The sequence below is a fragment of the Antechinus flavipes genome, chromosome 1 (genome assembly GCF_016432865.1).
Source record: "Antechinus flavipes isolate AdamAnt ecotype Samford, QLD, Australia chromosome 1, AdamAnt_v2, whole genome shotgun sequence".
In the NCBI taxonomy this organism is placed as follows: domain Eukaryota; kingdom Metazoa; phylum Chordata; class Mammalia; order Dasyuromorphia; family Dasyuridae; genus Antechinus; species Antechinus flavipes.
Window position 1 is genome coordinate 551,100,548 of NC_067398.1, and position 18,517 is coordinate 551,119,064.

At 36.2% G+C, this 18,517-nt stretch overlaps 1 protein-coding gene across 13 annotated transcripts in view; it reads right to left on the reverse strand.

The window, feature by feature from the left end:
- The window catches only part of PHACTR1 (phosphatase and actin regulator 1), a 635,610-nt gene that overhangs the window by 72,659 nt on the left and 544,434 nt on the right, over positions 1 to 18,517 (reverse strand). For all 13 annotated transcript variants that reach the window (XM_051970672.1, XM_051970675.1, XM_051970671.1 and 10 more), the window contains one exon: positions 12,137 to 12,458. In XM_051970672.1, coding sequence (XP_051826632.1) covers positions 12,137 to 12,458 — 322 coding nt within the window. The remainder of the gene's footprint in view (positions 1 to 12,136; positions 12,459 to 18,517) is intronic.

Consider the following 18,517-nt stretch of genomic DNA (forward strand, 5'->3'; position numbering starts at 1 on the left):
CATCCTTTGACCTCAAGGAACTCACATTCCTACAAGGAAACACAGTAGGTAAGTGAAGTTTTATACACACACATATAATATTATATATAATAAAGTAATTTTGGCAAAGATGGATAATAAAACAAAATATTTGTGTTTCTGCTTTGTTTGCTTTTGCCAGTTTCCAGCAAAATTTCCATAATAGATACTTAATAATTTTTTTTTGAAAAGAGATAAAAGGGGAGAACTGTAAAGCTAAAATACATATAAGCTTTTTCTAATATCCTTTTTTCATCGTTTTCTCAACCAAGGAGATCAGCTTGTACTTCAAAGATTGAGAAATTGTCAATCTTTTTTTTTTTTTTAAGAGCTTTTTGTCTTTATTATTTTCCTACCCATCACAGTGGGAAATGCAAGAGAATAGAATCATATTAAGTGATATTTACATTGTTTCTTTTTACAAAGCACTTTACTCACAATAGCCTTGTGAGGTAAAGAGTGAAAATATTATTATTCCCATTTTCCAGATTGTGTAGAAGGTATAAATATTATTCACAATTTACAATTAAGCAAACAAAATCAGGGAGGTTCCACAACTGGGTTCCACAACAAATATGTTTTGTGCCTCAAATCCAATTATTCCACCATGTTGCTTCCTGAATTATGACACTTTTAAACATGGGGATGTGAAGGTTAACTGATTTAGGAAAGAAGAGGAAGATTTTGAGCATTAGAATTGCTGACTATTTTTATCAAATCATTTTTGACAGTGATCAGTCCCCAATCTTCTTCAAAACATGAGGATGAAATATTTAACTTAATTTCTAATGAAAAATATGTCAGGAAGGAATATTGCTTTCTGCTATCTTTTTTCAAGAATAATTATTATTAAAATGAGGGGAAAATATACTAATTTCTGCAGAGGAAGGAGTAAATTTATTGTCTGAAAATTTGGTACTGAAAATGAAATTAAATTTCAACAGAAGAGTCTTTTGTAATTTACTTTGCATCTGTTATAAAGAGAGTGGCTGCTTTTTCAGGGGAAAGAGCAAGTGAGATCAAGAGAGAGAAAAACAGTACAATCAAGCATTTTTTTTCTCTTGGGAACTAAAAAAGTTTCAAAGGTCATGTTACAAATTGCAGTTCCTCAAACTAAAATGTGCCTGGAATAACTATGGGAGCATGAGGAAAACAAGAAACTTTCCTCAGAATTCCTATGTGTATGTGTGTATATATATATATATATATATATATAATAATGTGTGTGTATATGTATGTATATATATGTTATACATATATATTTGTATTATATTTTTATCAGAATTCTCTGATTAACCTTTGAAGAAAATCAAGTATCACCATTGTTTTAATGGCTGCCATTCTGATTAAGATGCTTCATATGTATGGAGGATACTGTTGTTCCACTCTCAATGGGGAGTTGTTTTCCCTGTCATGATGATCACATTCTCTTAACTGATTTCTTTTATGACCAGTAACATATGTTTTAAGAATAGTTGGTCAGGAGTGAAATATGATGAATAAAAAATGCCACAGTCAGATTTATATATGCATGAAGTGTTCTGAACATAGTTAGTGCTTATTAAATATTTGCTGAATAAGACAGTATGCTGGAGTGGAGAGAGTGTTGGATCCATTGTCAGAAAGATTATGATTTGAATCTTACTTTAGCTACCTATTAAATTTGTATCTGAGGACAAAATAAATTGATCTCTCTATAACTTATAAAATGAGTATATTAATGGTATCTATCTCATGGTTGAGAAACAAATGAGAAAACATCTTTAAAGTGCTTGGCATTTTATAAATGTTAGTTATTATTATTATTAAATGAATAAATGAATGCTCCATCCAAATATTTATTCTGTTAGTGCCAGTGGTATTAATGAATGGTTTATAGGAGAGAAAAATGGTTTCCTCTCCAAGACATTATTTTTGGAGTTTGTTTTTGCTTTCTGAACATTCTCAACTTCTTTTCAACTTTTTCTTTAAGAAGCTATTATTGTTCTGTTTTCTCAGCCTTCTTGAAATTTTTATATTTTGAACTTACATAAGGTCTTAGAGCACTGAATTTCATAAATTGACTATTATATTGGTCTGTAACAAAATCATTCTGAGGGAGTGATGGGAGACAGCATGAACCTGGCATGTCTACCCCCACCACCTTCCTCTCACAGCCTGGTGAAACCAGCCTAAGACCCTGTGCCCAAGGTCTCTGGGAATAATGACATTCAACACTTGTGTCCTGCTTCCAGTAGCCACAGTGCCTTGGTGTTGTTCAGTCATTTCAGTTATGTCTGACTCTTTGTAACCCCATTTGTGGTTTTCTCAGTGAAGTACTGGACTGGTTTGCCATTTCCTTCTCCAGTTCATTTTATGGATGAGGAACTGAGGCAAACTGGACAAGGTGACTTGTCCAGAGTCTAGACATTTAGTTGGTCATGTGGCAAGAACAAAGAATAAGTAATGGATTTCACCCTTGGAGAACTAGAAGGTATCAGCATGTTGCATGAATTTCCATTCAAATGGAAGCTTCATAGGAGACACTGAAAAAATTCCCACAAGATAGGCAGGCATGCAACTCAACTCAAGTTGTAGGGAACACATGTCTCAAAGAGATCACAGATCCTTAAAAAATTAAAGTATTTGTACTTCAGTGCGATAAACTGGGTTACAAAGCTCTTCTTGAATGTGAATTCACCTGATCCACTATCTGATTCATCTTTGAATGTTAATAAGTTAGCATTTGGTTTGTTATTCTGGGGTACCAAATACCCTTAGGGCTATTCTATTTAAATTCTTCTATTTTGGCAAAAGGCTGGAGCAACTATGGACCAAGAAATCCATTTTCCAATAAGTAGAAACTCTGATCCAAGTTAGGCAAATTTTGAGATTAAAGCAACATGATGTAGTCAAAACCCTGTTAAATTTTTTTTGGGGGGTGGGTGTGTGGGAAGGAAGTATGTGTTTTAAAATTAAATTAAAAATTTTCAATTAACAAAAATCTACTTTCACTTCCTCCTATCTCTCTGCCTTGAGAAAATAAGAAAAACAAAACTCAAGCAAATTATATATATATATATATACATATATATGCATATATATATATATATAGTAACAAATATGCATAGCTAAGAAAAATAAATTCCCAAATTGGCTAAATCTAAAAACATATGTTCTATGCTGTCTCCTGAGTCCATCGTCTATGTGTCAGGAGGGAGGAAGTGTACTCAATTTGTTGTCAGAAGATCTGGGTTTGCTGATTTTGCTACTTACTTTATTATCTGTTTTATCTTGGGGGAAATCAATTTTTCCATTCTAGGTCTTAGCTCCTCTAACTGTAATATGAAAGCTAGAGCAAGACAGTCTCTAAAGTCTCTAAATTCTGTTGCCAGATCAAATCATCTTTGTACCCCAAGAACAAGAGTCATATTAGAATGGCAGATTAAAAAAATAACTATAAGAAAATAAGAAATAATTTCTAGAAAACCAAAATATTCAAAGATAATTTATACCATACTGACGAGTAGAAGGACAATGAAGAGTAATAATAATAATAATAATTGCTAATATTTATATAGCACTTTTTAATATATATATATATATTTATATAGCATGTGTGAAGCACTATGCTAAATGCTTTACAATTATTATCTCATTTGACCCTCACAACAATATCATTCAGTCATTTTTCAATCGTATCTGACTTTGTGATTCCATTGGGGTTTGCTTGGCAAAGATTTTGGAATGATTTGTCATTTCCTTCTTCAAATCATTGTACAGAAGAGAAAACTGAGGCAAACAGGGCTAAGTGACTTATCCAGGGGCACACAGTAAGTCTGAGACCAGATTTGAACTCATGAAGATAAATCTGGTTCTAAACTCATTGCTCTATCCATTGCATCACTTAGCTTCCCCATCCCCATCCCTATTTTACAGATGAGGAAACTGAGACAAACAGAGGTTAAGCAGTTTGTTCAAGGTTACACAAGTTAGTAATCTGAAGTCAAATTTGAATTCAAGTCTTGTGACTCCAGGTCTGGAACTCAATCCATAGCACCATCTTGCTGCTAAGATAACAGTATATTAAATAAAAGGAGATAGAGATTATCATAAACTAAGGAGCCCAATTCCTTGATTTTAAAAAATGAGGAAATCAAGTTTCAGAGATTTTCCTGAAACCAAATATCCTAGGGCAGAATTGGGATGAGACCCTCTACTGTCTGATTCTTTTCCAGGGTATTTTCAAATCTTTACTATTATTTTCAATAGGAATCATAGCTGGAATCCCTAAATTATTATATGGAAAATTATTTTGTTTGCCTTTCTCATGACTTCTGTTAATATTACTAAAAAGATTATAATATGAATTCACTGCCATCCTTTTTTCTTAGAATTTCTAGAATAGACTTATTACACTTCAAAGATTTTTAGAAGACATTGTGATGGCAATGATGATGATGTCATCTTGGAATTACATTTCTGGAGTGCTTTACAATTTACAAAATCCTTACATGTATATTATTTTCCTTTAAGCAATCCTAAAAGGTCAGTGGCAATCAATCAGTCGATCAATAAACATTCATTAAATGCCTACTATATGCCAGGTACTGCGCTAAGTGCTGGGGGTACTCTGCTTTCTAGAGTTTACAATCTAATGGGGAAAGGGAAAGGGAGAAGGTACTTCATGGAGACAAGATGGAAAAGCCTAATTATATCGAAGAGGATGTGATCTGATGGGTAAGGAAATGGCAGATTATAGTAACTAATATTTGGATAGCACATAACAATTGCAAAGCAATCTTTACAAGCATTTAACTGATTTGATCCTCAAAACAATCCTTGTGAAATAAGTGAATTATTATGCTTTGAGAAAACTGAGGCACAATAGCTAGAAAGTGTGTAAGGCAGGATTCTGAAGTCAATCTTCTTGTCTCTCTATGTCACCTCTCTATACCTCATGTTCTGATGTCATTTTGCTGGTAAAAAACAAAACAAAACAAACCAGGTCAGAGAAACCTGAAGGATCAGTCTAGAATCAGATAGGGGATAGAGCAGACTATTTGATTAATGGTCTCAATTTTAGGTCAATGGGCTTCTGAGACCCCAGAGTCTCTACCCTCTTGTATACTTTAAGAACCAATGATTGCATCAGTGCAGATAAAAGTTCCTCAACAACCTTGTAGTCAGTCTCCAGGAATTGCTGGGGTTGAAATATTTACTGTTCTGTGGCAAAATTGCTGATGAACCTCTCTCAATTTAGCTAGACTAGCATTTGGATAAAAGATATGCAGTTGGTCTTCACATCTCAAAAGCTTTCTGGAAGTATTTATTTTGCCTGTATTTTATTGTATTAACTATTAGGAGCTCATGTAGCTATAATTATAAAGCACCTCTAAAAGATCAAAATCCTATGGAAGATAATGGGTCAAAAGGTTTAACACAGATGTAACAAATCCATTTAATAAAAACATTTATATGGTACTTTAAATTTTATGAAGAACTTTACAAATATCTTATTTTTATCTCCATAACAATCCTGGGAGGTATACAGCATTTTTATGCATTTTACAGATGATGAACCTTAGGCATCAAAGTTAGATGATTTGCTTAGGGTCAAAGAGTTAGTAAGCTTAAGAGCTGAGATCTGAACTCAGGTTTTCCTGACTCTAGACTGAATACTGTAGCCATTATTTGATCTACATTTATGATCTATTTGGATCAAAAGATATAGAAATATATTCAAATATATATTATGATGTATGAATTATTCACTCAGATCAATATAAATCTCTATCAAATAAATATTACATGTTCATCCATCTTAATTGTTGATCCATCTTGGGCAATGCATAATTCTGGGAAGCAAGTGCTATGCACATATTATTAATATATTTTACTCCTAACATGTTAAGTTCTGGCCACTATACTGTGAAAGACATCAATTAGCTGAAGGGTTTCAGAGAAGGAAAAATAGGATGAAGAGGGGTCTTTGAATTAATCTTAGAAGAGGATCAGTTGAAGAAATTGAACATGTATAGCCCGGAGAAGAGAAGTTTCAAAGAAGATACAGTAGCTATCTTCAAGTTTTTGAAAGGGCTCTAATATGGTAGAGAGATTAAGTTTATTCTGTTTTACCCCAGATTCAGGAACAAAAAGTGGTCTTTAGAAAGAGAGCAATTTAGGTTTGATGTCAGAAAAAACTTATAATTATTATTGTTGAGTCTTTCCAATGGTGTCCAACTCTTCATGATCCCATTTGGGATTTTATTGGCAAAGAAATGGTTCACCTTTTCCTTCTCTAACTCAATTTATAGATGAAGAAACTTGAGGCAAACTGGGCTGTGACCTGCCCAGGGTCACACAGCTAGTAAATGTTTGAGACTGTATTTGAACCCAGGAAGGGGAATCTTCCTGACTTTAGGCTCAATAGTCTCTACCCACTGTGCCAACAGTCAAACAAAAGTGAAATGAACTCTCTTAAAAGATGGTGGGTTTCCTCTCTCTGGTGGTCTTCATGAACACTCTAGAGCAGGGATCCTCAAACTACAGCCCATGGGCCAGATGCAGCAGCTAAGGACGTTTATCCCCCTCACCCGGGGCTATGAAGTTTCTTTATTTAAAGGCCCATAAAACAAAGTTTTTGTTTTTACTCTAGTCCGGCCCTCCAACAGCCTGAGGGACAGTGAACTAGCCCCCTGTTTAAAAAGTTTGAGGACCCCTGGAGATGATCACTTGTCAAGTACTGTGTTTTAAAAAGAATTCCTTTTCATATAATATTGATCTAGTTAGATGCCAAGGCTCCTCCAAATTTTCAAATTTTGAATGTGATTTTGAAGCTTTCCAGGAGAGAAAGATGATAACTGTTATCTTAGATCTGTCCTAGCATAGATAGATAGAATAGATCTGAATGGTGGGGTATGTTGGTGTAAGGATAATTCCAACCTAGAAGAGGAGATCTACAACTGTAGTTATGTTTCTGTGAGGGCCAGACATCCTAAAAGAGAGGAATCTAAGACAATATCATATGGATATTTACAACATGCAAACCAAGAAAAATGAGTTGCAATGAGTTGTAGCAAAATCGTGTAATTTAACATAATCTGTCTTTTTTTTTTTGGATATAGGAAAGAGAGCTGAATGAATGACAGTAGTTCAAGCTCACTACACCTATATAACATTTGGGTTTGTTTTAAAACCATTTAAGATATGGATATAAAGGTAACATGTAGTCTAGAAGACTATGCCATTGAAGGGCAGATTGTATTAGTTCTTATTAAGTAAGAATGACTTTGAGTAGGGACCTGGTAATACACTTTTTTTCTGTAGATATCAAGATCAGTTTAAGATAAGCTCATTATCAGTTAATGATCATTATCACTTGATGATGATTTCTTTTGAAATTTGAATTTTCTTTTTCCCTTTTCATCTCTACTTCTTGGCTTTCTTCAAGTATCATTTTAAATTCTATAATCTCCAGGAAACCTATCCTAAACCTTCTTAATTCTAGTCATCAAATCACAAAGACCTCAGTGAAGAGGGATTATGATAAGTATTGGTAGAAATATTCAAACCAACAAAATAAGGAGCCCTGAAATATGTTGAAATATTAAGATGTATCATCTTTCCCCTCAAACTTTACCCTCTTTCAAACTTTGCTTTTACTGTCAAAGGTACCATCATCCTTTCCAGGCTCACAGTGTGGGTATGATCCTTGACTCCTCAATCTTACTTCCCCCCGCGAATCTTCAATTTCTTATCAAAGTTTATCAATGTCACTATTGAGACATCTCTTGAATATATCCCCTTTTCTCTTCTGAAACTGAAACCCTTCTGATGCAGGCCCTCATTGACCTTATGCCTAGATTTTTACAATAATCTGCTGGTGGGTCCTGCCACAAATCTTCCTCCATTACAGTCATCCTCCACTCAGATGCCAATGATTTTTCTAACAGCTTAGATCCCCAAGCCACTCCCCTACTTAATAAACCCAAGTGGCTCCCTATCACCTCCAAGATCAAATGAAAAACTCTATGTTTAATTTTTAAAGTGCTTCATAACCTAGCTTTCCCCCCCATACTCCCTCAACTTTCCAGTCTTCTTACACCTTCTACTTTACATTCTTACCTTACATTCTACCCTATATTCAAATCCTACATTTTATTACAAAATTTTTGATTCAATGAGACTGGTTTCCTTGTTGTTTTATGAAGAAGACACTCCATATTTTGGTTCTGGGCATTTTTATTGGCTGACCCCATGCTTGGACTGTTTTCCCTTTTCATCTCTTATTTCCTGGCTTTCTTCAAGTATCATTTTAAATTCTATAATCTCCAGGAAACCCATCCTGACCCTTTTTAATTGTAGTGCATTTGTCTCTGTTAATTATTTCCTGTTTACATTGTTATAATATCTATTTGCCTATTTTTATCTCCCATTAGAATGTGAGCTTCTTAAAGGAAGGGGATGTCTTTTGCCTTTTTTGTATCACTTAGTGCATATTACATAGCAGGTACCCAATAAATATTTCTGAACAACACTACTTACGCTGGTATGAAAGTATGGACAAGAAACTCTTCAAACATAGTCCGATATATCTAAAGAACATTGAAAGTATGGTAACCACTTCCACATACAGAGTACTGCAATGTTCAGTAATACTTCCTGAATTTGGTGCTGCTTTGAGGTCATAGGAATTATGAACAAAGCAGTAATGGAGATAGTAGCAAGGAGGTGCAGCAGATAGAACCAAGCACACCTAAATTGTAATCCTGCCTCAGACACTCACTTGCTGTGTGCCCCTCCCTAGTCACTTAATTGCTCTAAATCTTAGTTTCTTTCTCTGTAAAATGAGAATAGGATAGCACCTACTTTATTGGAGTGTTTAATGCACTCTGTAAATCTGAAAGTTTTTTGTAAGTCCAAAAGTGCTATAAAAATGCTAATGAAAAAGGAAAACAAAACAGGAAAATGGCCCTTTATAATTAGCTGAAACTCATTTGGACCAAGAATGAAATAATGTGGACAGATAACAGGAAGGATTTTAAGATAATAAGAAAAGGGATGATCCTTAGAGATTGAAGGGGAATTTCTTGACTAAATAAAGTGTCTCGTGACCTTGAAGCACTCTCAAGCCTCCCAGATCTCCTAGAAGACAATGAGCATGGCGAGAAAAACTTCTTTTTAAAAAATCTGGTCAGGAAGGTGGCCTCCTTTCCCCTTGAGGAAAAATCTTGTCAAAATGACAAAAACATTCATTCCATCTGTCCTAGACAGATTATTAAAACCTACTTGTAGTCCTGACCCAGCCGAGGAGGCCAGACAGAAGTCGGAGACAAAGCGCTTGGCAGTGGTGACAGAGATTTCTGCTGTCTTGTTTAAAATGTCTAATTCACATCTGTGCTCTGGGCCTAATTCCTCTTTGACATCACATTCCATTTAAGACCCTGAGCCTATGTAGATTTGCCCTCACTCGTTGCATTACCACAATCAAGACAGCAAGAGCTCCCAGACAGAAACATGAAGCGGGGGAGGAGAGTGGGAATGGTATGTTAGTGATCATTCGGGTTTTTCTCTAGAACTTTAAAAATTCATGCTTTAATTGAAGAGCTTGGAGCAATGAAGGCCCTACAGGAAAGGGTATATATCAGGGTTTCTTTTGGAAATTTCAAGCCCTTGTGCAAATCACAAATTTATTTCTATGTACTGCCTCTATCTCTATATATGCATGTATTATATAATGTAATTATGTTATATATATTATGTATTTATATATGTGATCCAGTCTTAAACACATACACATACACATACACACATACAAAGAACTAGGTTAATTGATTTTTTTTCTTTAAGGAAATTAACACTTGCTTATTATAAAGGGAGGAGAAAAATGGAACTAGAAGATGGTACTATTTAACACATCTTTTAACCATGTTTGTAGCATGGTCATCGAAAGTGGGACCTCACAGACTTGCCAGAAAATATCCATTTCATAAAAAAATTTAAAAATCAATAGAAACTAGAAATGCCAGAGTAAATAATTTCTGCCTTTCTCACTGGTCAGAGAAGGGGATTGGGAGGGAGGAATCAATCAATGGCACTTAAGTGTCATATGCCAAGTACTCTACCAGGCAGGATCAGATTAATCCTTGCCTTCACTTGTATTCACTGGTAAGATAATACATTCAAGTATGGGTATATATACAGAATATATACAAGATCATTTAAGGAAGGAAAGCATTAGTGACTGGAGGGATTGGGGAAGGTTTCATGTTGTTATTATTCAGTCATGTTTGACTCTTTGTGACCCCATTTGGGTTTTCTTGGCAAAGATATTGGAGAGGTTCACCATTTCCTTTCCAGCTCATTTTAAAAATGAGGAACCAAGGCAAACAGGGTTAAGAATCTTGCCCAGGGTCACACAGTTAGTAAATATCTGAGGCTGGATTTAAATTCATGAAGATGAGCTTTCTGATTCAAGTTCAGTGCTCTATCAATTGTTCCACAGAGCTTCTCTGAGATTTCATGTAGGAGGTGACATTTAATCTAAAGTTTCTTTTTTTTTTTAAAAATAATAATAGCTTTTTATTTTCCAAAATACATGTGAAGATAGTTTTAAACATCCACCCTTGCAAAACCTTGTGTTCCAAAATTTTCTTTTCCCCCTTCCCCCCAGACAGCAAAGCAATCCAACATAGGATAAATATGTGCAATTTTTCTAAATATCACATTTATTATGCTTAAACTAAAGTTTTACAGAAACTAGAGAGCCAAGGAGGTTAATGTGAGGGGGAAATGGATTCTAGGTAGGAAAGACAGCCTATATAAGGGACAGAGATGAGAGTGGTATGAAGAACAGAAAAGCCATTTTGTCTAGATCACAGAGAAATATGAAAAAATGCTAATGTATAAAAAAACCTCAGAAGGCAATCTAGATATAAGAGATTGATGAGATTACTATTGCATTAATTTAGGGAAGAAATATTGGGGATCTCAACTAGTGTGATGGCTGTGCAAGTGGAGAGAAAGGGATAAGAAGGAGACATAGTGTGGAGGCAGAATCAACAAATTGAGTTCTACTGAAGAAAGAAAAGCGACAATTAAATTTGGCCAAGTAGTCTGTTCAAAAATGGCAGTCACCTTAGTGTCAATTCTGCCAGTCGTACAGCAGCGTGTGATACTCAGTCTTGTCCTTCTATACTTCAGTTTGCATGGGGAGGAGGCAGAGGATAATTAAAAGATATCAGCTTATTTAAAAAAATTCAATCTCCCTCTTGAAATGGAGGATCAAGAAACTAGTTCAAAAACTGAACAGGATGGTGGGAGTGAGACTGATGTGAAGTGTTTCTATTAGAACAAATGAATGAAATAGAATTAAGGGTCAAAAGGGCCTATTTAGAGGGTCCAGAGGGTACTGGACCATCCTAGTCCAGGAATTTTAAACGTGGGTTCCATGGATCCCCAAGGATGTTGTGGATAGATTTCAAGAGGTTCATGAATTTAGAAGGGAAAAATTAGAAAAATGAAAAATTTATTTTCACTAACTTCTTACAGAAATTCAGTATTTTCTTAAATGTGAATGTAGGCAATAAATCACATTCAAAGGAGACAGTCTCCCTAAAAATGTTTATGACCAATGAACTTGTCTAACTCCCTACTTTTATAGACAAAGAAACTCAAGACTCTTATAAGCTAAATGAGTTATTCCAGGTCTCATAACTAGATGGGGGGGGGAAACTAATAAAATCAGGCCCTAGGGAAATAAATAACTTTGCAACTAGATTCACAACAACAAATTTTGCAATTAGATTAACAACAAGAACAGCAACTTCTAGTTAACCCATATTTCCTTTCTTTATTACCAAAGAAAATTTTAAGGCCTCACTTTGTCACCTCCACCTCCAACTCCCACATTATTTTCTATGATTTCTATTTTTACTTTTATATTGCTTATAAAAACATTTAAAAAATATGCTATGTTATATATTCTGGGCACTGAACTCCCCCCTAAGGATAGATCTTAGGAACAGGAACCCGCCAAGATGATTATCAATGCTATGCTGCCCCTGGGGTCAGTTCTAGGGTCTAGACCCAGTATGGATGGCCCTTCCCTCAGGATATATAGGAAACCTGGCATTACCTTTCCAGTCGCTGCATGGTCATTGCCAGTGTCTTATTCAATTCATCTATCATCCTGCAACCTGATGGCTGCATAGGTAGTGAGCTGGAGGCGGAGGGGAGGTGCTGGCTGTGGCTGCCATACTGCAGCTGATGTTGCAACTGGGATGGCAGGACAGTATGGTGATGCTGAGCCATGGCCTGCTGGGCACTCTTCTGAGCAGCGTAGGAAGCAAGGGAGAGTTCTGGCCCTCCTAAAGGCATGCAAATCATGACTTTCTTTGGAGGTAGCGGAGGAGACAGTTTCACTGGCAAACAAGGCAATTTCACAGGGGCGCCAGGATCTACAACAGAAAGAAGCAGGGAAGCATGACTTTTAGGCATCAAATGCGAGTATTTGTGTACCACAGCTCTGATATCTTATTGCTCAGAAGAGGATACTAATCAATGATGTAAGCCTGGATCTCCTAAATTGTGGTGCTTGCTTGTGGGATTCTTTAGATAAATGTCAGTACTCCAGGATGCAAAGCATCTTGGGTAGTGTCAACAGATGCCCATGAATGTGATTTCTATCCAATTCCTTCTGATCTCCTCCCTTCAAAGCACACTTGATGGCAAAGGACTCTTGGGGACTTGTTCTAAGTACAAAGAAACAAAATCGAGCTGCCTTGTCACTCATGCGGGCTTTAGCTGTCTATAGTTTCCTCAGCACTCACCACACAAGGTCAAAATCTCCCTTAAAAGATAAACAGAATAGGAAGAGGAAACTATAGATATTTTAAAAGAAAAATCTATTGGAACAGAAGGAAGGCCAAGAAGGATTATGGATGAGCAGGACAACTTTGAAAGCTACAGGTTACATTTATTATATACTTAAAAAGCAAAGCAAGTTATATAAAACCGAGATCTTTAGTTTTGTGAATAATTTTATTTTTCTGTTTAGAATGAAAAGTTCAGAATAGAAATATATATATATATATATATATATTTAACAATAATGATTCTGCTTCTCCCTTTAAACAAACCTGCTTCTAAGGTGAAGTTAAATAAATTGTCAATCTCTGTAAAATGGAATTACTCTTTCATGATACCCAGATTCTTTCTAAGCATTATTGCTTATGTACTTAAGAGGGATATAGCCTTTAGCAAGGAACTGTTTCCCAATACCAATGAAAACACAAGTACAGATATTCACTTACTTTTCCTATTTGAAACCAACCAATAAACCAAATAAACAAATAAAAGTTTGGTTGTCTCTGTCTCTCTGTGTCTCTTTGTTTCTGTCTCTGTCTGTCTCTGTCTCTTTCTCTGTTTCTCTCTGTCTCTCTGTTTGTCTCTTGGTCTGACTCTGTCTGTCTCTGTCTTTTTGTGTCTCTCTTTCTCTTTGTCTCTCTGTCTGTCTCTCTTTCTGTCTCTCTCATCCTTCTAACTCCTCAGCTCTAGCCAATTAGCTTCCCCTTCCACTCCCCGCCATTCTGCAAAAAAAATTTAAAAAAACAAACAAGAAAGAAAAGCCTCTAAAGTTGAACAGTGCTTCGGGAAGGATCCAGCATGGGTCTCTGAAAGGTCAAGCATAAAGCAGCACAAATCTATAAACCTCTTTCACGTTTCATGCACCATCTTGGTCTTCCAGGGAACTTCCATAGTAGGAAGCAGTCAAGATTAGATCAGACCTGAGAGTTTCTCTTATAAAACATAGTCCTCTCAGGGTCTTCCACTTTTCTGAGAATGACGTGAAACATCACCAGCTGTTAGCATCTGTGAGCCTTGCTGATAGGATTCATACTTGGTTGGAACGCTTTCTTTCCTAACAAATATGTACAGATCTTAAGATCTTAAGAAACCCACACTGTCCCCAGAGAATTCAACTCTACTGATTTTAACCTCCAATCATCTCTTTGATTTCTCTTCAGTAAACAGGACTTATAAAGTGGAATTGAAACTTTGATTTTTCAATTTTCCACCTGACCTCTATCACTTTTGCTGGATAATTATCATCAGATGAGATGTTTTAAATAGGAAAAAATGAGGATAAGACTGTTTTAAATTTCTAATGTAATCCATCTGGGGGAATAGCGGTTAAAGCATTAATCATTAAATTGAGATGTTGAAGCTACTCAATTGGGTTGAAGTTATTCAACTGAGAGGTTCGGCAGCTTCGGCTTAATGGATAGTATGAAGGACCTGAGGTCAGGAAGATCTGAGTTTGAATTTTGCTTAGGCTTTAAGTGCTTCTAGGCAATTTTCTAAGGCACAAAATTGGAGAGTAGTTGTCAATTGCATTGGGAGAGGAGACTTTCTCACCCAAGAGCATTATAGTAAAGATATTGTAGGCACAGACCAAAAAAAGAAAAAAAAAGAAAAGAAAAAAAGCATTGCAGTTCTGTGTACGGTAGATTTACTTTGGGTTTCACTGTTCCCATACTTATGCTCAGAAGTAACTGAATCAAAACGATCAGCTTCTTTAAAGCTTGGTGATTTCAGCCCAAACTTAGCACCTGCACATGGTGAGTCAACAGTCCACAGGTGGGAAGGTACCTCCTGTTGGGAGCATCTGCCTGACTTTCTCTCTCCCAAGGCAGCTGGTTCCTCTGAATTTGCCTGCTTTAACCCTGACAATCCAGCTAGCAGAAGGTCTACCTAGGAGTGCTGGGGAATTATTGCTCGGAGTGCAGAGTCAGTGGTGATTAGAAATTAGATGGAGCTCTTGAAATCCACCTACACGCACATACCCATATTCCCAGCCATATGCATGCTCCTCCATGCAATCTCATACATCCACACATGCTCATGATGCAGCCATAGAGACTCACACAGTGATGTACTCATACACATAACACACACAGCCATAACATTTCCACCCTACTAATGAACCAGCTATATCCAACACTAAAGTCTGGGTGGAGTTTTGCTCATTAGTTCTCTTTATATCATCATTGACTAAAGGGCTTCAAAGACACACTTAAATGAATTGTCCAAAACATATGCAAGAAAACATCACCAGTAAGGACTGAATTAAAGAGAGGTTTTTTGCCTTTTTTCCCCTACTAGCGGGGTGGAGTATCTTGATCTGTGATTTTATTGGTATAGAGAACTTCTGGCTAGGAAATCCTCTCCACCAATTCTCTCTGAAACTGTTCTAGTACTTGTATTCTTAAGAGAACCATTTGGGGACATTAATGAGTGAAGTGACTTGATCAGGTTATATAGCCAGCATGTATCATAGGCAAGATCTGAATTCAGGTTTTCCTGATGCTGAAGTCAATTATCTATCCTCTAAACAACACTATTTCTTTAGCTGGATAGAATCACTCTTACTTAGAACCTTTGGGAACTGTCATTCCCAGACCAGGAGAAGTATTTTGGACAGATCTTCTAGGATGGCTTGTGGAAGAATATGGACAAGAATCCCACAGGACGGGAATTTGTGGATAGGTGATCTTTGTGAACTCCCATAGTTGTGAATTTCAATGAGTAAAGGTGTGAACACAAGCATTGTATCAATTAGTTCTACTTAGTACCTTGTTTCGGGTTCTGGTTCAAAATATCTTCTTGTAAGATCAGATAAATAATCTATCAACTCTAATGAATTAGCAGTTTGTAAAGATTCCAACAGGTGATAACATGTCACTGGAGGGAATATCTGCATTGAGGAGGTCCTAGAGCCAATGAAGTACTGACATACTCAGATAATGTTTTCCAGTTCTATGCTATGATTAAAGACGATGGACAATTTTCCTATTTTCCATCCTGATTTCCATCTTTTTGATATTCCATTATTTCATACCAAAAACTGAGCAGGGACAGAAGAACACCAAATCAGACTGGGTTATTTTGCTCTTTGATTTGGATAGCTTAATGCCTTTGGGGAATAGAAACTGAGAGTAAAGCTCAGATAATTTGTAGGGGAAAGATGCTGACTTCATAGATCTTACCACTACTTGGTTTGTACTGGCGCATTCTATAATGAGCAACAGCAACTACTTGACTGGCTTTAAATCCATGTGTACCTATGTAATGGCTACATAAGGGAAGGAGATCAAGACAAGCATAATTCAAGCATTTATTAAACTTTTACCATATGCTAGACATGGTGCTAAATTCTGGGAATGTAAAGAAATGCAAAAAGATGATCCTTTGCCCCTGAGGAACTTACAATTCAATGGGGTCATAATATGTAAATCACAATATATAAAAGATTCATATAGTGTTCCAAAAGTATTAGTGAAGTTTTACAATTTAATAATTTAAACCTTATTGTTCACTCATGTCTCACAATTTATGGCCCCATATAGGGTTTTCTTGGAAAAGATACTGGAGTGGTTTGTCATTTCATTCTCCACTGGATTAAGGCAAACAGAGATTAAGTGATTTTCCCTGTATCACATAACTAGTGAGTGTCTAAGATTAGATTTTTAAAGCATTCTGTACACTGAGCCAAGTCTAGATGATGCTACATTCCAGGGTACCAAAAGTACATGTTGATGTGATGTGACTGTTGATTTTATGAGAACCCCAGGGAGGGAAAAGTGCCATATGAACAGGAAACAGGGAAATGTTTTCAAAAAGTAAAAGAAGGTGGACTTTCCAGACTGTAATTTGGCAAGACCTGGAAAAAAAATTTAGGATATATTTTTAAATGTTCCTTTTTGTGAGTACTTAGAAAGGGAAAGGGAAATCACTCTATACCAAAAAGGGGTTATCAAGGACATGTATTACCAGAATAATCTCATTTCCTTGTTTAGAAGATTTAGCAGCTCAGAAAAAGTCATAGGCATAGTTCCGTAGGTTTGGGAAAATAATTAAAGTCTCTCATTAGATTTCTGTATAAAAAATAGCTATGGACTTAGTATACTTAGCTAAATTACAAACTGGCTAAATTACTAAACCTAGATATTATGTTACCAAAAGCTTTGTAAGGGTTGTAGGATTGGCTTTTACCTAAATTCTCTCTCCATTAAGTATCTAGTACAAGATATTGGATATAGACTTAATAGATATTTGTAAAGAAAATGAATATATTAAATGAGGAAATCTCTAGTGAAGCATTATGGGACTCTATCATTGTATCTACTAAATTCTATTTGTTCATTATCTTGGATGAAAACATAGATTACATGCTTATCAAATTTGTAGATGATTCAAAGCTGGGAAGGAAGCTAACTGGGAAAGAACTAACAGCAGAAGAGAGGACTTGAAAGGGTTAAACAACAGGGTAAATCTAAGAAGAGGAAAAAGAGGAAACTGAATGTGGGCAAATGTAAGGCATGTGTATGTAAGGCAATGTAAGGTAAATATAAGGCAAATACAGGATGGGAAAGTTGTGACTTAATAATTTATGTAAGAAAGATCTAGTAGCTATATATTTTGTACTGCAAATTCAATGAGTCAACAGTGTGTTGAAGCAGTCAAGGGACTTAATATTAAGAGAATTATGATGTAAACAGGTCCCAGAACAAAGGAAGTACTTTTGTACTTTGTACTTTTCCTTCTTACATCATTGTTGGACTTTGATATTCATTTCTGAGAATCATATTTTAGGAAGGGTGTTGTTCATCTTTCGTTTTCAAAGAGGACCAAATGTATTATGGGGTGATGTCTGGACTTGCAAGTGGATTTTAGGGAGGCAGAGTTGCACTAAGTCCTCAGCTTCACTGTCTCTTCCAGCGTCATCCAAACCCAGCATCAAGACAAAAGTCAGGATGACTGATGATGGCCCAAGATGCAGTGGATGACCTTGCATCTTCACTGTCTGTTCCAAGACGCCTGCTTCTGCTGCCTTCATGATCTTTGGAGGGAATTGTTCTCATCTGCCCATTTCTCAAGGGGAAGTACTCACATGCTTCGGGGAGACATTTCTCTAACTCACCAATGGCTTTGAGACTTATGGGTTACCCTTAGCCTGCTTTAGCCCATCCGCCTAGATGGTTTAATGGTCTGGCTGCTCTGTGTGCTGTAGCTTGTTGGAGTCACAGATGAGACTTAGGTGAAAAGTGGACACTAAATGTGGATGAACAGCTCTGAAAAAAGCTTTTTTCACCAGTGATCCTCATCCTCCTTGAACACTCCCCATATCCCTTAGTAAGAATACTGAAAGAGATTGACAAGTTGGAGCACATTCAGAGGAGAGAGACTGATGGGGGAACAGACACACAACTGTGCTAGTGGGCATTGTGTGAAGGAATGAGGGATGTTTTGCCTGGAGAAGAAAAGACCTAAGGTGAACTTGACAGTTTTGTTCAATTATTTGTTTTCAGGGTTTTCCTGAGAAAGAAATATTATACTTGTTCTTCACCTCAAAGAACAAAACAGAATAGTGGGTAGAAGTTGAGGGGAGACAGGTTTTGGCTCAATAAAAATAAATAATTTTCTAACAATTAGAGCTATGCTAAAGTACAATGGC